Source organism: Doryrhamphus excisus, chromosome 12 (assembly GCF_030265055.1).
Source record: "Doryrhamphus excisus isolate RoL2022-K1 chromosome 12, RoL_Dexc_1.0, whole genome shotgun sequence".
In the NCBI taxonomy this organism is placed as follows: Eukaryota; Metazoa; Chordata; class Actinopteri; order Syngnathiformes; family Syngnathidae; genus Doryrhamphus; species Doryrhamphus excisus.
In genome coordinates, this window is record NC_080477.1 from 17,556,924 (window position 1) to 17,582,811 (window position 25,888).

At 39.4% G+C, this 25,888-nt stretch overlaps 2 protein-coding genes across 5 annotated transcripts in view; both read right to left on the reverse strand.

The window, feature by feature from the left end:
• Positions 1 to 868: 868 nt before the first annotated feature.
• On the reverse strand, positions 869 to 12,249 carry gnb5b (guanine nucleotide binding protein (G protein), beta 5b). The gene is made up of 13 exons (XM_058089322.1): positions 12,143 to 12,249; positions 11,146 to 11,295; positions 9,085 to 9,196; positions 8,876 to 9,012; positions 8,755 to 8,796; positions 7,296 to 7,372; positions 7,085 to 7,217; positions 4,620 to 4,763; positions 4,418 to 4,509; positions 3,217 to 3,265; positions 1,678 to 1,774; positions 1,409 to 1,575; positions 869 to 1,239 (listed from the first exon to the last, which is right to left on the reverse strand). Exons 2-13 carry the CDS (start codon positions 11,269 to 11,271, stop codon positions 1,228 to 1,230), a joined length of 1,188 nt encoding a protein of 395 aa, XP_057945305.1. The 5' UTR covers positions 11,272 to 11,295; positions 12,143 to 12,249; the 3' UTR covers positions 869 to 1,227.
• Positions 12,250 to 13,135: 886 nt separating this feature from the next.
• myo5aa (myosin VAa) overlaps positions 13,136 to 25,888 on the reverse strand; it is a 47,546-nt gene continuing 34,793 nt past the window's right edge. Inside the window, exons 28-43 of one of the 4 annotated variants that reach the window (XM_058089003.1) lie at positions 25,653 to 25,880; positions 25,286 to 25,294; positions 23,982 to 24,082; positions 23,831 to 23,887; positions 22,170 to 22,250; positions 21,777 to 21,975; positions 20,408 to 20,473; positions 19,575 to 19,668; positions 19,346 to 19,495; positions 19,115 to 19,269; positions 18,947 to 19,036; positions 18,725 to 18,875; positions 18,363 to 18,645; positions 17,434 to 17,608; positions 17,278 to 17,358; positions 13,136 to 16,503 (exon numbers count right to left, since the gene is read on the reverse strand). In XM_058089003.1, coding sequence (XP_057944986.1) covers positions 16,351 to 16,503; positions 17,278 to 17,358; positions 17,434 to 17,608; positions 18,363 to 18,645; positions 18,725 to 18,875; positions 18,947 to 19,036; positions 19,115 to 19,269; positions 19,346 to 19,495; positions 19,575 to 19,668; positions 20,408 to 20,473; positions 21,777 to 21,975; positions 22,170 to 22,250; positions 23,831 to 23,887; positions 23,982 to 24,082; positions 25,286 to 25,294; positions 25,653 to 25,880 — 2,073 coding nt within the window. In that variant the 3' untranslated portion in view covers positions 13,136 to 16,350. The remainder of the gene's footprint in view (positions 16,504 to 17,277; positions 17,359 to 17,433; positions 17,609 to 18,362; positions 18,646 to 18,724; positions 18,876 to 18,946; positions 19,037 to 19,114; positions 19,270 to 19,345; positions 19,496 to 19,574; positions 19,669 to 20,407; positions 20,474 to 21,776; positions 21,976 to 22,169; positions 22,251 to 23,830; positions 23,888 to 23,981; positions 24,083 to 25,285; positions 25,295 to 25,652; positions 25,881 to 25,888) is intronic. The other 3 variants (XM_058089000.1, XM_058089001.1, XM_058089002.1) reach the window with 3 other exon arrangements.

The following is a 25,888-nucleotide window of genomic DNA, read 5'->3' on the forward strand; positions in this document are numbered from 1 at the left end:
AGCTTGCATTTCAAGGTAGTTGCATTACAACAGACGCCACCTTTATACTTTGCTTTTCTTAATTCCAATACTATATCAACGCACTGGTACTTTTTTGCAACTGTATTTTATTGATTTTGTAACCGAGCAGGTTAAGATTGCCTCCAATGGTGAAGAAGCGCAGTGGGAACAAAGCACAGGAGAAGGACTGCAGGAGACCCGTTTATTGACATCGCTCATCTCTCTGCTCATTTTCATCAAGCCACCTCAACACACACACTTCCGGCCTTCAAAATAACAGCACATCCTGTGTGGGGTACAAAATAAGGGCGTCATAAAAATAGCTTACAATTTATTTGTAAGTACAGATTCCTGTAGCTGTCCTCTTGAATGCCTCATTAGCATACACTGCTTATTCAGAGGAAGCACATCCAAGTTGTTCATTGCACACATAATTAAGATGACCAAAGGACGCCCTGGCTGAAATCTGTCTATAGTGTTCAAGCTCCAAAATAACCACAGACACCGTGTCACCGACTTGTGAATGCTTTCTTTGGGCACTCGAACACTCGGACTAGTTTGTTTGGCTTGTACACAAACTTGACCAGGGTTGTCCAACCTTTTCCCACTCCTGCAACCGCCGTTCCATGTGACAGACTGTTCTCAGTTCTCAGGCAACATTGCATAAACAAAGCGGCCGGCTCTCCTCTCGGATCATGTCAACAAGTTAGCGGTTGCTGGCTGAAATAGGAACACGTCGCTATTAATGTGGATAAATGTTTGTTTAGGAACACAACCTTCAGGCTTTATATTGGGAGTGTGGAACAGCAGCTTGTGACAGATGATTGAAATCAATTCATCAACATAAAATTGAAAAAAGGACCATAAATGGATGTCTGGAGTCAAATTTTATTGTCATGTTATGTTATTATATTATAATATCAAACAAGAAAACCATGTAAAAGCTTTTTGATGCATGTTTCTTGGATTAAATTGATGTCTGCTTTGGTTTATTATTATTTATTATTTTATTATGATTTATTATTGCTTTATTATTTGTTTATGTACAGGATATGTACAGTTTGGACTCAGTTTGGTGTATGCTGGTGCTTAATAAATACCCAGGAATAACCCACCACAATTAAGAGTTAAAAAGTCAACCCTACATGATATTTTTATTTTATATTGGCTTCACTTTCTACCAGTTATCCTCTCTTTGTCAGTTTCAGTGCCGCAAAGTTGCAGAGTCTATGCCCAAATCTGCATGAAAGAGGAGAAAGAAATCACATACAGTGTTAATAAAAAAAAAAAGCATGACAAAAACACAAAGAAAATATGCAGAAATAATAATTTCTGTTCATGATTTATGTGCTTTAACTTGTTTTAAAGTATGACCAGACATGACAGTCATACTGTGTGTGTCACTCACCCGTAAAGTGTTGTCCCAGGAGGCCGAGCAGAGCGCCGTTCCGTCAGGTGACACTCTGACGCGACTGATGCGGTTCTCGTGTCCAAACAGAGCTGAAACACGACTTCCCTTTAGGACGTCCCACACGTTTATGGTGTAGTCATTATAGCCGGCGAAGAGCAGGCGACCTAGATGGCAGGGGTGGGGGGGTTGGGGAGGAGAAGAAGAAGAAGAAGTGAAAACAAAACCAAAAGACTCGAATGGTGACCCCCAGGTTTGTCCATTGATACCGCTAAAAGAGAAATCCACGCTGGAGGCTCCGAAGATGATGCTGTCTTTCTCATAGACGGCCACTTCACGGTCGGCGCGTAAGTCATAGAAGCGACACTGAAACACAACAATAATTCACCTTTATTTACTTCCCCCTGAATATTCATTATCTGTCTGACATTTGGACAATATGGACAATAAGTTCTAACTCCTTATTTCTAAAATCACAAATACTTAAACTTAAACTGATATAGTTCATCTTCAAACAGCTAAAATAATGCACAAGGCTAAAAATAACCAATTACCTAAAAATGTCATCCAATACTTCTCTATTTGATAACTTCATCACTGTTCATCATCTTAAAAGCGAGTGGCAGGAAGACAAGCTCCGACTCGCTTGGGGAAAAGTCACTTTTTCTACTGTTCTACTTTTATCTACTGTTACCTCATATTACAAATATACAACATAAGGTGGCTAGAAATATTTCAATATTCAACAAAGCAAAATTTTGTTCTCAATCGGAAATCACTCCACACTCTTTATTGCTCTCTGGTTCTACCATATCTTACTTATTGTGTGGAAATATGGGCTAATAACTATAAAAGCAATCTTCAAATCGCTAAATGTACTGCAAAAAAGGTCAGTAAGGATAATTCATAATGCCGCCTACAGAGAACATACTACTCCTTATTTCTAAAATCATAAATACTTAAACTTGCTGATATAGTTCATCTTCAAACAGCTAAAATAATGCATAAGGCTAAAAATAACCAATTAGCTAAAAATGTCATCCAATACTTCTCTACAAGAGAGGAGAAATATGATCTCAGGGAAGAACTACATTTGAAACACTTATATGCTAGGACTACGTTAAAAAGCCATAGCATTTCAGTATGTGGAATCAAACTATGGAATGGATTGAGTAAGACCCTCAAACAATGCACAACGATGAGCCAATTCAAGAAACAATACAAGCAGTTGATGTTTGCTAAATACAAGGATGAAGAGTCTTGAACCAGTCATGATGTGCTATACATATCACTATATTGACACTTATAAATAAATATTATATATATATAATAAATAAATAAAAAAAACAAAAAAAACGTAAACTGTGTTATGGAAAGCAGGAAGTGAACAAATGTAACAGTTACTGATTGTAAAAGTACCAGATGGAGGGGTAGGATTTAATAAGCTTTGCTTCTTCCTACTCCTTTTGGACATGTGGAACTGTGAACTGATTATGGGATGCATTCAATTGTAATCTGATGCATGTTCAAATGAAATAAAACCATTACCATTACCAAAGTCCAACATCTGTGACCCCTGACCTTTCAGGACAACAATACATGTAACAACCAGGTGTCCAAATACTTTTGTCCAAGCTATTCCGAACAGCAGAAGTGAACTAATATGGTAACAAATTAAGGAATTAGCTTGTTTCACATTCCTTTCCCATCTGTGCTGCTAATGACGATGATGATTTTGTAAACTTCCTCCAATGTGCTTTATAGGTTATTTAGTTTTCCAATGTATCAAAAAAAAGGATGTGACTCACTGTGGCGTCGTCAGAAGCAGAAGCGAATGCATCGCCACTGGGGTAGTACCTGAACACATGGGGGAGGGGGGGGTCATTTCACATGAAACTTTAATGACCATATAGCATTCATGAATGAAATGATGATGCACCAATCAGCTTCATGCTCACATCGCAGCCTTGTGTGTCTGTCTACTTGTTGCTAGGCAACATTAACAACATTTACTAATGATTGCAGGACGCTACAGCTATTTTGCTCAGCTACAAAAAAGATACATTTCAAGCATATTTCACTTTGACGCAAACTTAGCTATATATGTATTTAGCCAAAATGTCTAAACAACGACATAAACAACACAAAGGGGCAAAGTCCAACATCTGTGACCCCTGACCTTTAGGGTCAATTGACATTTGAATAGTTACCGTTAGCTCTCCTCACTTGAAGACTTGAAAATCCAAAGCAGTCTTTCTTATTTGAATAATACAGATTACAAGTCATCCCTCGTTTATCTCTGTCAATTGGTTCCAGACCCAACCGCAATAAGTGAATTAATTTAAATAAGTTAATATTAATAATAATAAATATATATCTGAACAATATTAATATAATTAATAATAATAATAATGACATTATAAATAGGTCTTTTAGCATTATTAGAGCCCTCTTGACATGTAATAGCAACCCTATAGTCACCTTTACACTTCTATTATTCTTCATTTCCACCCACATTGTGCAACACTGATGCGTAGGCCACAGGACCACTGCACAGACATAAGATACGGCCACCACTTATAGCATATAGGAAGCTAACAAGCTAACTAATGAGCCTCCGAATTATTTGTTCTTAGTTTGAGGAAGCGTTTCAAATGGAGTGGGGAAGAAGGAGAGTGAGAAGGTAAAAAAATTTACCACTTCCACAAGAAATGGGAGAAAAACTTGTTTTTACTTTATCATGTCTGAGATATCACGGCTGAGCAGTGCAGTAATGTAATGTAACATCTGATTATACTCATTAATTTTACTGAACATGGAAAAAAATATATAAAAGGTATATAGTGTATATAATATATGAGGTGTGTAAAATACAGCAGTTGGACTATGTACTGGCAATATACTTTTGTATATTGGTGACACACTGGAAGAGTGCTGGAGGAATCGAACCTGGGGCACTTCTATTACTTGCCGCTGACACTGTACATGTGTGATATGTGTGAGACTCACTTGACACAGTTGATGTCAGACTGGTGGCTCTCAAAGGACTGGATGTTCTGACCTGAGCGCATGTCCCACACGTTGGCCTTCTTATCACAGCCCTGATGCAACACACACACACACACACGCACACACACACACACAGTTGATATTGTGCGACATCAAAGCATAACACGATCCATGTCTCTATCTATCTCGCTCTCTTTCTCACCCCAGAGACAAAAGTGTTTCCCGTCTCGGAGGGGGCGAGGTCCAGAGACAAGACGTCAGCAGTGTGACCGTGGAAGCTCTGCAGGAGCTGTCCACTCTCTATGTCCCACAGAGCGCATGACCCGTCTCCACTGCTGGTCAGGAGCTGAAACATAGACCAGCATATGTTAAAACTACACACCATTCATTCATTCAAATAGTGTGGAATTGAGTCTTGATGAATAACGTCTTTACATAAATAAGGCAAGTGCAGTGCAGTGATTATATTACTTTAAATAAGGTATATTTTTAGTTTCTGTGGTGACCTACATTACAAAAAATATGCTTTTTTAACATTATTAGAGCCCTCTAGGCATGAAATAACACCCCTATAGTCACCTTTACACTTGCATTACCTACTATAGTAGACATTCTGGAGCCTATCCCAGCTGTCTTCGGGCGAGAGGCGGGGTACACCCTGGACTGGTTGCCAGCCAATCACAGGGCACATATAGACAAACAACCATTCACACTCACATTCATACCTATGGACAATTTGGAGTCGCCAATTAACCTAGCATGTTTTTGGAATGAGGGAGGAAACCGGAGTAAAAAAACCCACGCGTGCACGGGGAGAACATGTAAACTCCACACAGAGATGGCCGGGGGTGGAATTGAACTCGGGTTTTCGAGCTGTGAGGCCAGCGTGCTAACCACTCGACCGCCGTGCCACCCTATAGTAAACATAATAACAGAAAAAGATCCATACAAAAGCTAAATAAGACTCATGCTCGTGTGTGTTACTGTAAATATGTTCCGATGCTAGGGGAGCTGAGTGGGGCCGCAGACAGGAAGTGACATCGGGGGGGTTCATAATTGAGTTTTAGCTTGGCATGGGCTACTGTAGTAACAGTAGCGTTTGTTTTTATTAGGGATTCATTCATTCATTCATTTTCTACCGCTTTTTATTGAATAAAATCCTGGTGCTTGTGTGTCTCAGCAAACATTACAGTAACATGACTGACACCTAGTGGTCAATGTAGGATACTACATTCACAACATATTTGAATGACTTTCCTGAATGCATTTTTTTTCTAATTATCGGCTACATTCAATGACAAAACAGTGAAGCTGCAAAATATTCATACACATATGACAAAAAAGGCAACATTAGCAAGTTTGTGTGAGGAGCAACAGATGACGAGCACTTAGCAGACGCATACACGCCATCAGCAGCCCCCGGCTGCTTTGCCGGATTAGAGAATTCCCGATGGATTACTTATAAGGGTGCGAAAAGCACCACTTCCTGTTTTTTTTTTCCACAGACAGGAAGAAGCTCTGGGTCCAATTATCAGGAAACACGATTAATCCCCATGGGAGATGATCCATGACATGAGAACCTCAGCATGTTTGTGTGAAAATAAATATGGAGCAAGTCATGACTGGAGATCTAAAATGAATAGATTTCTTTTTTCACCCCCCGAGCGCTACTTTGTAGCAAAAAGACTGGTGTCCTCATCTGTGAGTCTTTGTGTGTGTGTGTGTGTGTGTGTGCCCTCAAGCCGTCATGCTCCACTCTTAGATAAAAGGTCTAAAAATACAACCACTAGAGAACCACTAAGACACCCCCCCCCAACACACACACATCTTCTCTGTCCATGGTGGAAAAACAAGACCTTTGACCTCAGCTAGTAAAGCCATGTTGTTACAACAAAACTGTGTAAAATTAGCTGATTATTTATACTAGTATGAGTATAATTACATATACAGTTAATAGTGTTTTGCCATGATTGTTTTGTTGTATTTAATTATGATTACAATGTATTATATTATTACAATGAAATAACACATCACATCAAACACCAACTAAGCGATAAACTTAGCATGTAACTTAAAACGGTTATTTCCAAGTGCCGCAAGGCATGCTGGGTAGTCCAGCTGCAACAACAATTTGAAATATCAACAATACAATGTTGGCTACCAAAACAAACTCTGCTTTGTTTACTTTTCCTGACGACCTCCTCGACATATCTAAAAAAATGCGACATATGAAAAATGTTGGGAGAAGGAGGACCGCAAGTGACCCAGCATACCTTGCGACAGAAAGATATAAATATAATTTTGGCATGATATTGTGTGTAGAAATTTGTTTGTGTGCACACATGGTTCAGTAGGTAGGTTACTTTGTGTTGTTTGGAAATTCCAAATTTGGCCAGATTAAGAATCTTGGTGGGCTCAATGTGGCTTGTGGCCCGCAGTTTGGTCACCACTGGTATAAGTCATAATACTAATATAAAAAAAAATATATGTTTTTATAATAATTTCCGCAATAACCTATGCAATATTTGGTTGGGAAAAACTTATATTACAAAATTGAAGTAAATTATGGGAAAAAGGTCACAGTTTTTTGAATAAAATGAAAAACTGAGCAGTGGTTAAAAAGTAACATCCATTTATTCAGCTATAAAATAAAGCTGAGTTGCTCACCTGCACATCAGAATTGGTGAAGACGCATCCTGACACGTAGTTGGTGTGCATCGCCACAGCCTTTTTCTTTGCCGCCAGGTTCTCATTGGGGTCCAAAGAAAGTGGGATCACCGAGCACCTGTTGTCCAGTCCTCTGTGGAAACACTACTGTGTTTAAATGGCTCCTTTTGTCAACATACGGAGCCATATTTGTATGTGTGGGGATACACACCCGCATGCTACAGCACAACCCGAGGGGGCGAAGGCACACGCCATCACCCACGTGTACGGCAGGCTCACGCCATGCTCCTGGAACACATGATGATGTTTTTGGTATTAAGTCATTAACACAGCTGCAGAAAGAACATGAAGCCGTGCTGAGGAGCATTAATGAGGATTATCTTCATGCGCTTCTCTAAGTGCACTCACAGAGATAAATCATCTTTTAACATTTATTTCCCTGGCCCAGTCTAGACAAAACAGGGTGCATAGTCTAAATAGTATTAATAATAATAATAATAATAATAATAATAATAATAATAATAATAATAATAATAATAATAATAATAATAATAATAATAATAATAATAATAATAGTAGTACAAATATATATCGTCATTTATCTTTCTATTCATTAAATGCAGTAGAAATGTGAATGTCATGACAGTTCATGACAGTTGTAAATGGTGATTAATCGTGATTAATTAGTTAGAAAATCTGTGATTAATCTGATTAAAATTTGTAATCAATCCTAATTTTAAGGAATATTCATATTAATGTATTCTATTTTTTCAGGGTAATATGTAATATTTTTATACATTTTAGCCTGTTTAAAAAATTAAATTATATATAAATAAAATGTAATACAAAATATATGAAAAATTGTTTAAAATGTTTTTTTTTAATTATATATAAATAAAATGTAATACAAAATATATGAAAACATTGTTTAAAATTAATTTTTTAATTATATATAAATAAAATGTAATAAAAAATATATGAAAACAGGCTAAAATATATCAAAATATTATATATTACTCTGAAAAATAGAATACATTATATGAATATTCCTTAAAATTAGGATTGATTACAAATTTTAATCAGATTAATCACAGATTTCCCAACTAATTAATCACGATTAATCACCATTTACAACTGTCTGAAACATTCACATTTCTACCGCATTTAATGACTAGAAAGATAAATGATGATATATATTTGTATGTATTAACAGTTCCAAATGAACTGAATATGTCAATCAGGCTAAAAGCTAGCACATATTTCCAGCATATTTAAATGTGCATCTGAATTAATATTATTAATATTAATATTCAGTATTGGTTAGGGATGTCCGATATCGGTACTGATAATTATCGGTCGGATATGATCATAAAAATACAATATCGGTTATACTAATGTATAAAAAATGCTGTATACAACACATATAGTATGTGTTCATTCCACACATATTGGTATCAGTATGGCTGATATCAGTATCAGAAATTGAGAGTTGGGATTCTTCCAATGTGCTTATTATGACATCAACAGGCTCAGAAAAACCATACAGAACAAGCTCATCTACTCTCTCTTAAAGCCATCATCATCATCATAAACATTATTTCATTTGATCCATAACACATTTTCTTGGATTCGTGATTCACTGTGACGTCCGTTCTGTCAACAACACTCACCTTATTAAGGGTGAAGGCATCCCATACGATGACTTTTCCATCCTGAGTGGAATAAAAGTCAAATAATAAAGCACCCAAACTGCAGACTTAAGTAATGTTCTAGGTGTGTGTTTGTGTTTACCTGTGAAGAGCTGACCAGGCGTCGCTTGTCTTTGCACCAATCCATATTTAACACTTTGTTGTTGTGCCCCTTCAGCACACGTCTGGTCTTCACCGACAGAGAGCTCAACGCCTCCACCTTCTCTGCCAACTGATGCACTACACACAAACATAAATAATGAGAATTCAAAATACACACATTTATTGTTAGATGAATGGTATTCTACTCACGCTGCACATCGCTCAGCTTGTTCCTCTCCTCGTCCAACTTCTTCTTCAAACTCTCACTTTCCCGCTTCAGCGACGCCAGACTTTCTCCAGCCGTGAGGCCCTCACATGCCATCTTCATGCATGAAGCAAACAACCACGGTAAAAAATGAGAAGGACGCTCACAGCATCCTCATGGTGCGTCCTCATCTATGAACACTGACGATGATGATGATGCTGTGCGTGACACAACCAGCATGCCCGACCTCTTCCGCTCGGAGTGCCCCTCCCCCCCCCCCCCCCCCCCCCCACACACACACACATTCATACCATACACACACACAAGCATCGTAACTGTAACCAGAAATAACTTCACCCTTAGTTTTGCATCTAATGTACAATAACTGTCATGTTTTAAACACAGCGTTAAAATATAGGGTTGCTGGAGCCTATCCCAGCTGTCTTCAGGCAAGAGGCGGGGTACACCCTGGACTGGTCGCCAGCCAATCACAGGGCACATATAGACAAACAACCATTCACACTCACATTCATACCTATGGACAATTTGGAGTCACCAATTAACCTAGCATGTTTTTGGAATGTGGGAGGAAACCGGAGTACCCGGAGAAAACCCAGAAAACTCCACACAGAGATGGCCGAGGGTGGAATTGAACTCGGGTCTCCTAGCTGTGAGGCCTGCAAGCTAACCTTAATTTAATTGTTAGCAGTTAATATAGCAGTTAATATCTCGTAAATATGTAACAATAAGTCATTCAATCCCAGGAATTTCTCCAAAGACAACCCCTTCAGTGACGGCCATTTTGGATGAATTTGACTGATTTTTCAAGGTCGGTTCATGGATCAAAAGAAAGATATCTTGCATCCGTTCTTTAGTCATCAGCAGGAGAACATAGATAAGTTTCAGGGAAATATCAGTTCCCAACAAAAAACAAAAGCAAAAACGAGAACATATCTACACTAGGGGTGGGCAAACTACAGCCTGGGGGTCACATGCGGCCCACGAAGTGTTTGAATCCGGCCTCGCTTTCTAAGTTGCTTTCTAAGTATTTCAACTTTTAACATACAATCTGGCAACATGACTTGCAAGTCGGATGTCTTATTTATTAAAAACAACAACAAAACAGTAAAATGAAATGTCATAGTTTGATGTCTGATGTTTAAAGTGCTCCTGAAAAAAGGGACATGAGAACATACAGCTGATATTATGACACTTACAGATAAAATTTGACATACAATTCAAGGAAAATTATAAGCATAAAATAGTGTGTGTGTGTTAAATATATGTTCTGGCCCCCTACCGGACAATTTTGTGAACTCAATGCGGCCCACGAGTCAAAATATTTGCCTACCCCTGATTTAAACTATACAAAAAAGGGATGTTTTACCCTCGTGCAAAAAAACGTACAAGACGTATAAATACGTCTTTGTGATCGATTGAGTTAAGTACTGAGTACCAAAAAGCCTATTTGGTTGACAACTAATATTTTGCGGGCTGCATGGTAGCCGAGTGGTTAACACGCCGGCCTCACAGCTCGAAAACCCGAGTTCAATTCCACCCCCGGCCATCTCTGTGTGAAGTTTGCATGTTCTCCCCGTGCATGCGTTGGTTTTCTCCAGGTACTCCGGTTTCCTCCCACATTCCAAAAACATGCTAGGCTAATTGGCGACTCCAAATTGTCCATAGGTATGAATGTGAGTGTGAATGGTTGTTTGTCTATATGTGCCCTGTGATTGGCTGGCGACCAGTCCAGGGTGTACCCCGCCTCTCGCCTGAAGACAGCTGGGATAGGCTCCAGCACCCCCGCGACCCTCGTGAGGATAAGCGGTAGAAAATGAATGAATGAATGTCTACTATACTAGGTAATGCAAGTTTAAAGGTAACTATAGGGGTGTTATTTCATGTCTGGAGGGCTCTAACAATGTTAAAAAAGCATATTTTTCTGAATCTTAGCTATGTTCTACTGCTGATTACTAAAGAACAGAAAAAGGGTCGAAACAAGTGTTTTTTTCCGATGAAAGATAAAAGTCTAATCTTTGTTTTGGTATATCCCATAAGAGGCGTACCTGTTCCACGCAGAAGGAACAGTAGTTGATGGGCTCGCTCTTGATGTAGATGTTCAGGAGCGGACTGGGCTTTGTGCAGTTTTCACACGGGCCAAAGGTGGCCGCCACAAACGTTTGGTCACACATGGCTGCACTGGATCACCGACACACCTGGGAAACGCACAACATACACACATTTATACAAATATATGCTTGCCATGGATATTATCTGCTTTTATTGTTGCTCTAGCGGGTGCCATTGTGTGTGTGTGTGTGTGTGAGGTGGTGTGTTAGGAGATAAGTGGTTGCTAATCTAGTCCAGCCTGATCCTTCTCTTGGCTGTGGAAAAGAGCAGCACTGCTATTCCAGGAGCAAACACACACTCGAAAAGAATAAACAACACTACTATGAATAAGTAAAAACAACATAATAAACATAAAATGAATGAACGAGTGCAATAAAATGTGCATTTCTACCTCCGGAAAATTTGTATTAATACAGTATATCATGTCTAATAAAAAAAAATAATGACACTAATGAGGACAATCTATAAAACAAATAAAGAAAATCAGGGATTTAACAGAAAAAGTTAAAATTCCATACTCAATTACTACAAACTCACTAATCACATTATTCTCACATTATAACTCACATAAAAAAAACAAAAAACAAACAAAAAAAAAACTTAAATTGTATTATGGAAAGCAGGAAGTGAACAAATATAACAGTTACTGATTGTAAAAGTACCAGATAAGCTTTGCTTCTTCCTACTCCTTTTGGACATGTGGAACTGTGAACTGATTATGGGATGCATTCAATTGTAATCTGATGCATGTTCAAATGAAATAAAACCATTACCATTACCAATCCCGCAAAGCTACTTTACCAAGTAAACATTTTGGAGTGTCTCCATTCATTTTTACACATTTCCTGTTTCCAAAACTCTCTTTTCTGCAGTAAAATCCAGCAAAATTAGTGTTTTATGTTATTTCTCATATCAAAGAGAGCAGATTCTTACCTCCAGCAGATAGAAAGTCCCGTGTATACGTACAGTATGTACGGCAGGTCTTTATTTGTCCTGCTGGAACTAAGATGACTTTTCCAGTGAAGAGGATTGTCACTAAGCTCCTTATGGAAAAGTGTTCAAGCTTGGCACTCCGCTCTACTTCGACTGTATGTATATACTATATACTCCATATACAGTACCTGCGACAATTTCTCATAAATACGCTGAATCTAGTGTATTATACGTTTATACTACATGTAATTTTTTGTGCCCTTTATGCTAGCAGGACTGACCTTTCACCTCAGCCAATGCATCAGATACACTTCAAAATCAATAGAGATCCTGATATGTGGCATAAAGGAAAACAAACAGAGCTTTTTCAATCACTGTCAACATGTCAGCATCCAATATTTTAAATCTGCAGAAATCTTTCTCTTTTTCATATATGAGGGGGCAAAAAAATCAATAGAACCTTGATTGGAAAGATAAACGTATAAGACAATTGAGCGATTTCAGCTTTAATGTCAACTTGTGTGGGGATATAAATCATAGTACACCTTATCAGCTGAAGCGTTTTTGTATCCTTGTTAAAACATTTTCCTCCTTCTTGAACCGAGGATTCATTTTTCCGTAATGGCGTCCTACAGCCACAACTTCTACCTTCATTTTGCATGTCCACAAGTCCAACTTTGTGCAATGGTTGGATTCCTCTGCCTTTTAGCGACATTGTGGGTTTTTTCCGTGCAGAAAACTTGCAAATACAGTGTTCAGTGTCACATGGTTAGCTGTTTCTTCTTCTGGGTATTGGTGGCTAGCCAGCAGCTCACATGATGAGTTAGTTGTTAGTTTTTTCTTAAAGGGCAAGGCTAACCTGCACTAAAACCGTTTTTGTGATGGCTTTGAAAAGGTATTTATTGCCATATGTCAATCACATGTTTTACAGAAATCGTACTATGCATATTTGAAACAAGTTCTGACATGACAGAAAAATAGTCCCATGCAATATGACAGTGCTTGAATTCTTTTATTATTTCCTTTTTTCAAACTTGTACAGAACTGACAATTTATTCCAAGTTTCTTAAACAGTGAACATGTCCACTAAAGCACAGCTACCAGAAACTACAAACAGTCCCAAGTTTGTTCAAAACGTACACGTCGGGAGTCAGCGACGTGTCCACAATCACAGCGGCTGGTGTCTTCTCTGTCTTGTCAGTGGACACATCTTTTGGAAAAAAATGGCACACTGACTCCGAGTGAAGGGAGGGGGATGTCCTAAATGGGAGGGGGGGAGTAAACCTCTGCTTAACAATGAATGTGTTCTTCCTCCACTGAAAGTAGGCCAGCCTTCATTTCCAGACACTTTATACAGTTTCTTCTTCTCCGCTGTGTTTAAAAAAAAAAAGTGCGTTTGACTGTGTGCAATACAACCCGTCTGTGACACAAATACACACCTCTCAAAGAAAAATGACATTTAACATTTCATATTCATTTCGACACCAAATAGACACTGCACCGAGAACAAAACATTGCCGACTATGTCACATGTAAGGCTTTGTCCGCAAAAAACATAGCATTTCATAAACATTCATGAGGCAAAGTCCTTCGTTTATTTCGCTCGTTAATACAATCCGCAGCGTTCATTCTCTTCACACGTACGTCAGTGATCCAAATACTCGCTTCTCTTCATCAATCACTGTTTCTGTTATCTGTAGCCAGAGGTCATGGAGGGCAAGAATACAAGCTTAAAGTCATACCATTAATGGATTTAAGGCATGATTACCAGAATAAAGTCGAAAAAAATGTTGCAATTTTACAAGAAAACTGGTCATAATATGATGATAAATTTTAAATTTTTGGAGAAAATGTTGCAATTCTGTGAGAACGATCGTCATTTTAATGGCAATTGCCAATTTTAAGACAACAATGTTTTGAATTTAACTTTAACATCATAAAACCATCATCATTTTGGAGAATGAAGTTGAAATGCTACATACAAAAAAAATTTTTTTTTTTGGAAATTATGACGAAAAAGTTGTAATTTTATTTTACAAGAATCGTTTAATGTGAAAAATTCTGCCTTTTAAAGAAAAACTAACATTTTTTTCATTTTTTGTCAATGCACATCATGACCACGTATTTGTCTTTTCTGTTCTAAAGACCGAAAAACAGCTAGCATGTGGCAGCTAACAATGCATGTAACAGGATACGCCGATTTCACCTATAAAGCCCTAAAAAAAAAAAAAAACCTTAAAAAACTCTCAACAATATTCTATTTACATAACAGACATGGATATAAACCAAGCTACAACGACATTGACATTGTAGCAGCCAACTATAAGCACTATTTTTCTGGCGTAGTGACACAGCGCTTCACTCCATTTGCGAGATGTTTGCTACTCAGTGCGGCAGAACACTCCATTTCTGTCAGCATGGCTTGGGAAGCGCCACATTTGAAGTTTGACTCTGCGGCTGCGGATCTCACAAAGTCTACTGTGATAAGTAGTGACGAACAGACACTGAGGTTGCATGAGATGTGAAATCAATGTAACATGAATATATATATATATAATAATATAATATATAAAACATTAAACTTTGCTAGAGACTTTTTTTTAGAGGGCTTTATAGTCAAAATAGGTGTGTCCCATGATGTGCATTGTTAGCTACCTCATGCTAACTGTATTTTTTCCTCTTCAGAACGCACAGAAAAGGTGCTCTTGTTTCACATAAAGATTGTGGATGATGGGCGAAATTTGTCAAAAAGTAGCATTTAACAGTGTTAGGTCCTAATATTATGAAAACAGAGATCCCAAAAAATAAAATTACACTTGTTTTCATGTAACTTTACAACTTTTTTCCCCATAATATGACAACAACTTTTATGTTTCACTTAGATTCTTGTTAAATTGTCATTCTCATCACTTCACAACTAACTTTTTCTAGTTTGTTTTGAGAATGTGGTCCACTTTGTAACTGAAATTCCTTATATGGAGTCTAAATCCCGCATTAAAACAACATCAAGTATCTCCCGTCATACCCGTTTACACCAAACAGTAAAGTTTGGTTCAGATGCGTTTCGGCAAAAGCAGAACGACATCATTTGCTTTTTAATCACCGTTTGTTCGTTATTAGGATTAAGCAAAAGGTATTTTGATGAAAGTTTGACATGTAGAGGAGTGGATTTTCTACTTGCATCAAGAGAAGATGCATTTCAGACAGGCATTTCTAGGACGACTGGGCCTTGGTGTACATCTGTGCTTGTAACTGACTGCTATTCTAGCGGTGAAGGGTACCGAAAACATGATCTCTAGCATATGGCTTTTAGCACAATACCGATGGCTCTAAGGTTTTTTTTAGGCTAAATGAGATTCAAGTCGAGGGAGGAGGTTATAACACTGATGGCACAAAAAGGGTAAACAAAGCAAATACAACAAGGCAACAGGTCAATGGTTAGCAAATACAAATAAAAAGCAGTAGCAAGCAGGTTCAATTTCTGCCTTTTTTTTTTTTTTTTTAAAGCTGAGCATTGCAGCATCGGTTGTACGCTCATTTAAGTTTACAATTATCCACACAGGTCCTGCCAAACACACGCAGAAGATATCATCAAGTGTCAGCAACAGGAAATAGAAAGAAAATAATATCTTGAAGTGTTTTTTTGGTCATAAGAAGGCAGAGAGATGAAATATAGGAGACTTTAAACAGAGCTGATCGAGGCACTAAAAAAAAAAGCCTCATATTTCACTGATAAGAAAATAAACCTTAATAAATAATAACAGCAGATTATGTTCTGATGGCCTCTCAAGTGACAACCTGTGCTACACTTGTTGAACTGAGATGTGCAAAAAAAACAAAAAACATGTGACATACTCTACCAGCTTACCGACGCAACCAAAAGCATCTTGCAGCACGCGGGGGGAAAGACAATGCAATAAATACACGTATTGTTCCTATTTATATATATATTTGATCTATATGTGCATAAATAACACGGTACAGACGCTGAGTTGTCGTCTTGGCTGGACTCTGAGTTGATTAAGAGCGTAAAAGAAGAAGCAAGTGTGGCGTTTTATACAAGCGGGAGGTGGTTCTGTATGTACACGCTGCAGCTTCAGCATCATCCCATGGCATGAATAAAACAACGTGTGCATATATGGAGCATGCACGGTACTCCCCTCTGGATGGATTTCAATGTGTGTGCGCAATGTGTGTGTGTGATCTACTTAGACACGTGTAAGGAAGCCCAGGTTGAGCGAGCTGGGGATCTGGATGGTTTCCAGAGCGAGGGAGGAAGGACTAAAAGGGAAGGTGATGGGGTAGATCATCTTGGTGTCCATCAACAACTGCGGACTCTCGCAACGATCTCGTAAGCGTGTCTAAAGAGAAGAGGAAGAGCAAAGTTTGTTAGAATTACCACCATCAAAACGAGCTTGTCAACCCATTGAAGATTGCAGGAGGTCAGTATATATATACCAGTAAACCAATATAACAGTCCGACTCATGGTGTCATTTTACAAATAACACTGAACTCATCACACTTAACACTCAAAATGTATACCTGATAAATAAACAAACATATTACAATACGGGTGAAAATGAAAAAAAAAGTATTTTAAATGTTTCCCACAATACATTGCGCCTAAGCAACACATTCACTGTGGCGCTGCATTGACATCAGCTGCCCTCTGTAATATTACAGTTCCATACACCATTTTCTATGTTGCTTGTTCTCCAATTAAATTGTTTGCTCAGGTGAAATACATGATGGGAAAGTTTTGTTTTTTTTAAATTTAAACTCCTACTGGTAAATGTTTGTATATTTATTAGGTATAGCTTTTGAGTGTTAAGTTGCAGTGTGATGAGTTAAATGTTGTTTGAGTCTGACTGTTTTGTTGAATAATGACCAGGAATTTCCAGTGGGTTAACAAACTCGTGGTGAGTAATTGGTTCCTGAAAAATAAAGAGCTGCCTGGTCCACACGGATTTGTGTGTGCGACAATAATTTTATGATGTGGACATACACCGGTGTAGCTCAAATATGTACATAACTGTTTTTTCCCAATCGGCACTAAAAAAAACAAACAGCTGAGCAATTATCAACATACTTACAAGCAAATAATGACTTAATCAAAAAGTCCAAAAGTCATCACCTGTATGGTTCGGATGAAAGCGACCGACACCCTCTCCTCAAACTCATTAACTGGAGTGTAGAGGTTCAAGACCTTCACAATCTAGGGCAAGACACAGACCCAGGTGAGTCCAGGACCAGCTGACAGAGACAGCTAGAAAGAGTAGTGTTGGTGTACCTGTGCAGTGGTGAGAGCCAAGCACATGGAGCAGATGGCTTCGGCGTCCTCATCAGTCTTCTTCTTGACCTGCAGCAGCTGGGCGGCCTGGATGAGAGGTTCCAGCGTCTCCTTGGCCCCGCAGATCATCAAACCTTTGTCACGGAGCCACTCCTCCAGCTGGCTCACGTTGTACCTGCAACACAGGTGAGTTGGGAGGTTTTTTCATAGCTTATGATTGGCTACTGTTAAATGAAGAGCTACATATATATACATACATATATGTACGTATATATGATGTATGAATGTACGTACGTATGTATATGATATATGAATGAATGTATGTGTATATGATATATGAATGTATGTATGTATGTATGTATGTATATATGATATATATATATATATACGTACGTATGTATGTGACATATATGTATGCATGTATGTGACATATATGTATGCATGTATGTGACATATATGTATGCATGTATGTATATGACATATATGTATGTATGTATGTATGTATGTATGTATGTATATGACATATATGTATGTATGTATGTATGTATGTATATAACATATATGTATGTATGTATGTATGTATGTATGTATGTATATGACATATATGTATGTATGTATGTATGTATGTATGTATATGACATATATGTATGTATGTATGTATGTATGTATGTATATGACATATATGTATGTATGTATGTATGTATGTATGTATGTATATGACATATATGTATGTATGTATGTATGTATGTATATGACATATATGTATGTATGTATGTATGTATGTATGTATATGACATATATGTATGTATGTATGTATGTATGTATGTATGTATGTATGTATGTATATGTGAGCCATTTTATGACGTGGACACGTGTCACTTACTTAATATTATACTATATTATTAAGATTATTAAGACAGCCCTCCTACCTGATCTGCATGCCTTTGCTCCAGGAGCACATGTCCTTACGCAGCAACAGGTTGTTGAGGGTGACGGCGCCAATGATGTAGAACTGCTGCTTGACCACCTGCTTGATGAGCTCAAGGTCGGTGCCATGCTGACACATGGTGGAGTGGAAGGCGTTCAACTGCCGCAGGATGGAGTCCAACGTGTAGGTGCCCTCGTCGGCGATGCTGGATGTCCTCTTGCGAAGACCGGTCGGCTTCACTCCCGACACGCCCTGGATGGTCTCGTGCTCCAGCATTCCCGACACTGACATACACAACATGATGTGATGATGTCATAGGTATGTTCTTAAAGAGTTGTGTATGTTTTTAGGAACATACAGTACCTATCATGGGTTGGAGGATGTTCTCCATGCATTTGATGAGCTGCTGGTAGATCTGGATGGCGAGGTCACTGATCACCTGTCTGTACTCGGCCAGGTCAAAGTTGGACAGGCAGTGCTCGTTCTGCCTTGACGTGTTGTGCTTCATGAAGGCCTAGATGCACACAGGATATTCATATTCATTTCACATCATATATTTTGATCATTACACGGGTCAGTGTTTACCTCCTCTCCACTGTACTGCTTCAGACAGTGCAGAAAACGGCAGGTGTTGGCCAGCCAGAAGGACACCGTCTCAAAGTCGTCTCCTCGTTTCTGACAGGAACATAATAGGACATCTTGAAAGAAGACAAAACTACACTAATACGAGTGTATGTCATTATGTGTACACACCTTGAGGATCTTCTTGATACTGTTGATGGTGGACGTGAGGAGGGTGCGGACCTTCTGATCGTCATTGACATAGTCGGCATGTCTTAGACACATGAAGAGGATGTAGGCAGGCAGACCAGGGATCAGATTGACGGCTACACCGCGAGGCTTCAGCTCTGTAGACGTATAAAGCGGAGATGTTAATGAGGTCATATGACCAGGACGTACTTATACTATCAATATCGTCCTTACCAATGATCAGGTTCTTGACCAGTTTGAGCTCATCCTCCTTCTTGTACTCCAGCATTCCTTGGAAGTCTTTCTCCCGGCGAGGAATGTTGACAGGGTGGATGGGCTCGTCCACCATCTGTCCTGGGGACGTCTGACCCTCGGCTTGACCCGCTGGAATATACACACACAATCAATACCGGTCCCCGGAAAGACTACAAAGTTGTGATGACCTGATGAATACGTGCCCTACCTCCCATCTCTCCAATCCTCTTGGAGTAGACCTTCAGCTGCTTCTTGAGCTTGCGGATGGTTCGGTCCTGCTTCTCTAGCTGCTCCATGAGATCCTAAAATGTTGATGGTGGAGATATAAGAAACGTGAGGACAAAATGACAGGTATTCATTTGAAACTGCTGTCCACTGCTGCCCTCCAGTGGTCACAAACGGTACTTTCTCTAAGGCGCTCAATTTGAAGATACAGTGGAACCTCAAAAATGTCTGACATTGTCCTGCATGAGCACACTTCATGCTGTCACTTCTTACCAGTTAGTGTGTTTGAATGTTGAGGATGACTTATTTTTACACTTAAGATAATGCCATTAAATTAGATTATATCATTAAATTGGAAGTTTTTTTGTTTTTACATTTTAATACGATCAGATGATGGTTAAGAATGTTAAAACTTTACTCAAAACATAAAAGTACAGATGTAAACGTTTGACCCGGGAACATATCATGTGTGAGGTTCCACTGTAATAGAGCTTCATTATTTGTTATCAAAATATTCCTCCATTATAAATAAGTAAAGATTTAAGACAATATATATCCTGAGGAGAAAAAAAATAACCATTGGAGACAAACAAACACAAAGCAGAAGGCAGTTAGCGACTTGAAAAATAGAAATTTGCAGGATTTGCTTGGTGTTGGCTGCTAAAAGAGAAGAAAAAAGGGTGCCCAGTTTCTCCCTTGTGAGTTAGTATCAGTGTGCTAGAAAAGAGTTAAAAGATATTCAGCTTTTATGCACAACCTGTTAGCTGAAACCCCCCATGCAGAGCACACATACACGCAAACACAAACTCTACATACAACCATCCGGCGTAAAATGAGGACTCGCGCCTCTCTGGATGCTGTGGGGTCATCGGCCACCAGCTCCTGTCAGGTGATACCATCCACACAAGTCAATGTATGTGTATGCCTTCAGTATGCTTATGTTAATAGATTTATATTGTTTCAAGTGTTTGTATTTACGTGTTGGAACTACAGCATTTTAAATAATAAATTAAAATAATTAAAAATGTTAAGGTGAAAGTGGGAAAAAAATGGGGAAAATGAGTAAAAACCTAATGCTAAGAGTCCACTGGGCCAGAGTTAGTGCTAGTTCGCGCCAATGCAATTTGCTTTGGCGCCTAGTGTCGCCAATAAGGTGCCTAATGGCGTGCAGTGGCTCAAACTGCCTTCCAACTGGCTTGTGGTGGCCCGTAATGGCGGCAAAAATTCAGTTTGGCGGCAAGAAAATTTCAAAATGTTTAAAATCTTTGTCGTGCCGATTGTGTGGGTGCAAGTGGCGTGTCCACCAAGTGGAACCAAATGTCGCAAACAATGCGCCTATTGGAATCCACTGGAATGTACTGGCGTGAGCCAAGTTGCGGCAATGATGCTAGGAGTCCACTGGGTGGGCGCCAGTTGATGCCAGTTTGCGCCAATGCAATTTGCTGTGGCGCCTAGTGTTACCAATAAGGTGCCTAGTGGAGTGGCTCAAACTGCCTCCCAACTGGCTCGTGGTGGCCCGTAACACCGGCAAAAATTTAGTTAGGCGGCAAGAAAATTTCAAAATGTTTAAAATCTTTGTCGTGCTGATTGCTTGATATAAGTGGCGTGTCCACCAAGTGGAACCAAATGTCGCAAACAATTCGCCTATTGGAATCCATTGGAATGTACTGGCGCGAGCCAAGTTGCGGCAATGATGCTAGGAGTCCACTGGGCGGGCGCCAGTTCGTGCCAAACGTTATGTGATTGGCGCGCAGTGGCTCGCTGTGGCGTCAAATAATGGCAACATGCCGAGCGAACATTAATTCGGCGCCACAGCGAGCCACTACGTGCCAATCACTTAATCTCTGGCACCAACTGGCACCAACTGGCGCCGGCCCAGTGAACTCATAGCATAACTTTTCGACTACTGCATCGCAGCTGGGCAGAAAGTCCTCTAAAGTCAAGGTCGAAAGGTCAATTAATTTAGAGGCCAATCAAAAATAGAATATATGACCTTGTCAACAATACTATTATTTGGCTTTGTTGAGTTTTTGAAAAGTAAAACAGTGTAATTCAATTTAATTAGAAACAATGTGTTGCAATGTATAGCATCAGGTTCTGTGGAGTATAATGTAGTATGATGTACCTGCAAATGGTTACTTTGACTTATTTTTAAAAGCAAAAAAAATAAATAATTTTAGCATACCAGATTCTCATTGGTGAGTCGGGTGATCTCGTGCTGCAGACTGGCTTCGATACGGGCCTCCGGGGGCAGCTGGAGGTTCTGAGCCAGAAGCTGCTGTTGCCGGTTGTTCTCCTCCTTGACATTCTGCAGCTCACCGCGCAGAGACTCCACCTCGCTGTCATAACTCCGTCGCTGAGTCTGCAGCTGGTGCTCCAGCAGTCTGGAGAGCAAGGAGGAACGGGGTGGAGGATGTGAAGAAGAGAGAATAGAATAAATTAGCATCCGAGTGTTAAGAAAGAAGCCAGGATAGAAGCCGTGGAGAAAGATACGGATGTGATACATAAGAGAGGCCGATGAGGTCCCTAACTACAATCAAGCACTCAATATTGATGCTGTGAGGTCACACAATTACACCTGATGGTCTCCTTTAAGCCCTGATTAACCAGCCACAGCTCTCCATCCTCATTCAGCTTTTGGAAGTCTGGGGCAGCCGATCTGACCAACATACAACACAAAAAGGAAGATGAAAAGCACAATAACAAACGAACAGCATGCAGGGAGGGTGATTGGAGAAGGGAGAAGGCATGTGTGTATTATGCTTTACATTGATTGCGTCTTTTAGTGGGTTACTTTGAGGCATTTGTTCATTTGCGGTCTTAGAGCAGAGCCACTATTTCAGAAAATGCAGTCTTCTCTGTTGTGGTGTTGACTTGAGACGAGTTTCAACAAAATGTAGTGTGTTTGTTTACATTGGACTTCAATGTTGGGAATGTGAATAAAGCGGATGATAAGGGGAAAAAAAGGGAACGTGATGAAACAAGATGGCATATTTTTCACAGGATATGAACAATGTGATTAGATCCAGTACAAGGGTTGTATCAACAATTCTGATTGTATTGAGATAATAATGCTAACTTCTTATACAACTCTTGCATTGGATCTCATTAGACTGTGTAGTTGTACATAATTTTATGGCTGTAGTATTAACAGTGCAGTTGTCCCTCGTTTAACGTTTGTTGGATTTCCGCAAAGTCGAATAAATTAAATATACTGTTTGGGTGGGAATCCATGGAAAAAATGCAGAAATAGGTGCAGAATCTAAAAGATCTTGAAAGCTTTCTGTGTGAGTTACTTGTGTAGCTGTTCTACAGTGCACAACTTGAAAACGAACGCTTCAAATAATGCCTTGCATTATTCCATTCAATTTTATATTGTGTTTGTCATTCAGAGTAGCATTGCCATAGTTAACAGTCTGAATGGCTTATGGCTATCCTCTTCGCGTGAGGCAGCTTTTCCCCGAATATTGGAATGCATTGGAATGTACTGGCGCGAGCCAAGTTGCAGCAATGATGCTATGAGTCCACTGGGTGGGCGCCAGTTCGTGCCAAACATTATGTGATTGGCGCGTAGTGGCTCGTTGTGGCGCCAAATAACGGCAACATGGGACCATGCCGAGCGAACACAATCTTTGGCACCAACTGGCACCAAGTGGCACCAACTGGCGCCGGCCCAGTGGACTCTTAGCATAACATTTCCACTATATATATATTAATATATATATATTTTTTACTACTAATAAGCGAAAGTCAACCAACAAACAGCAATTATTTGTTAATTCATAGATTTTTTTTAAACCACGATGTTCGAACTGTGATGTAGCGAGGGATGACTGGACTGTCTCTGATCTGTCTACCTAAGACAGAACCAAGAAGGATTTCATGCAGTTTTCATGCAGAAAACATTAGGATAAAGATGAAGCTGAAAAAAAAATGTTAAGACATCACATCATTGCCCAGACGTGCCTTCACATTCTGTAAATACATCACCTGGGATATATATATATATATATATGGATTTACTGAGCCAGAAAACAGAGAGCAACTTCAGTTAATATGAACTAAATTCTACTTGAACATGCTGCTGAACATGAAGCAGTAAAGAGGCAACGCAAAGCCTTTGTGGTGAGGAATCAGTGAGTATCCTTCACTTGTCTCCTGTGGAAGGGCATGGCCATGCGTGTTCGCCGACACAATGCATACACCACCACCACCTCCAACACCACCTCATGGTGTTACCTGAGCCTACTCAAGAGATCTTTCACTTCTAGCCGCTTAGAAGCAAACCTGTGAGATCTGCACACGGATAAGGCAACTTAAAAAAAAAAACCTTGGCTGCTAAATAAATGAAAAACAAAGACAAAAAACAACAACAACAAGAACAGGGTACCTGTTGGTGTCTTTGAGGCCGATGTAGGCTTGCTTGAGTTCATCAGCATCCTTCAGTTTGGAAACATCCTCAACATGAACAGCCACCTCGGTCATGGTCTCCTACAATGGATAAGAGAAGAAGAAATTACAAAAAAAAAAAAAAATGGCTGCTGCATCATTGACGACTGTTACTTGACAACATTGTCTTTCCCACCAGATTGTTTGACACCTTATTTGTTTACCGTAGAAATATAAAAAACAATAAATAACTGCTCACAGCAAATGCAAATATGTCATAGAAGTATGTGTTAGAATAAATTAAGAATAATTAAGGAATATTTGGGGTAAAAGTCACAAATACAAACATTCCAGTCCTCATAAATGTACGGCTGTCAAATGAAATTAATCACAGTGTTCTAATGAATTAATCATGATTAGTCACCATGGGGAATATACTTGATTTTGCTGTATTTTATGAACAGAAATGTAAATGACGGGACAGGATTACAGAAGACATCATTGTGATTCAAGTTGAATTCACATGTTTTGAGATTTCCGAGCACACACAAATGCAGCAAATTGTACTTCCGCGGTAAGAGTCACGTTACTGAGAGAAAAGAATATCTACTTAGTGTTTTTTCTTTGTACATTCTGATTATACACACCACACATACACGCATAATAAAGTGTCAGTGAATGCACCACGTTGTCTAGCGACAATGAGGAAGTGTCGTTCCCAGGACGAGCGGACAAAAGACGTGTTTGTGAGTTTGGAGTTACACATATGGTGTTGTAACTGCACTGCTGTTCATGTGTTGACGTCAGACCGTGTGGGACTATGTGAGGACGCTATTGTGGCTCCGTCTACCGTCATAAATGAGGTGTGGCTTGACATGATGAGCATGCATTAATGACGCCTAAAATGTTAACACCGATAATTTCATAAATTAGTGATCGTTGTTAATTTCTAGTACCTTTCTGGGTTAAAAACATATATTTCTAAGAAGGATCCTATCAAGAGAGCACTGTGTCATATTGAAACAAGCCCCCAAATAGCTGTCCTCGGCCATGCCTGCCAAAAAAAAAGATGAGCTGTGGGCCGTAAATGGCCCACAGTGCCACACTTTGGACACCCTTGGCCTTTAAGTGCTCAAGAGTGGAGTCGATTAAAGAATACTTTAATCACAATTAATCACATTTTGTCCATAGCTAATAAGTAACTAATAAACTAATAAGACTTAAATTTCAGAACATTTAAGATGTACAAGAAAAGATGGAGAGAACAGAAATAACATTCATGCAGGGTGTGGTGGTTAACAATACCTTCTCATCCTGTGGGGAAAGCGTGGATGGAGGAGAGAAGGTAGAGACAGGAGCGTTAGACACTGAAGGTGCAACAAAAGACATTAAATGAAAGCTAAGTGACGACAAAAACACAAAACAAGGAATATATTATAGGGGCAGGACGCCGTAAACACACAACACAAGGAATATATTATTGTGGCATCAAACATATTCTTTTAAAACAATTACATATTTTTGTTACAGCAAATTAATTGGATGCCAATAGTTAGTGAAGGTGTCCATTTCTTGCTAATGAACTGACACACAGATGAAGTTGGTTGGGGCATATTCAAAGTGTGGATCCTAGCCATTACGGTAGCATCCATTTGACTCAAGTATGGCTTACCTTGTGCTGCATAGCTTCCTTCTGGCTGACCAACTGCGAACGCAGGATGAGCACCTCCTCCTTGCGTACCTCCAGCTCCTCGCAAGAGGCGTTGAGCTGATCCAGGAGCACCTTGTAAGCAGGGGAGCCTGGGGCGCCGGCGCTTGCGGCCGCGTCGCCCAGTAGGCTTTTTCTCATCTCGGCCAGGTCGTGTTTCAGCTTCTTGTTCTCAGACTCCAGCTCCTGACGCTGAGAGT

What these genes read in the sequence shown, in the direction of transcription:
- gnb5b (XM_058089322.1), bottom strand. Translation starts at nt 11,271, where the DNA reads ATGTGTGACCAAACGTTTGTGGCGGCCACCTTTGGCCCGTGTGAAAAC. An exon ending in CAAGCTGAGCGATGTGCAGC is followed by an intron (nt 9,013 to 9,084) that starts GTGAGTAGAATA and finishes GTTTGTGTGTAG; the next exon opens with TGCATCAGTTGGCAGAGAAG. An exon ending in GCCTGGTCAGCTCTTCACAG is followed by an intron (nt 8,797 to 8,875) that starts GTAAACACAAAC and finishes TATTCCACTCAG; the next exon opens with GATGGAAAAGTCATCGTATG.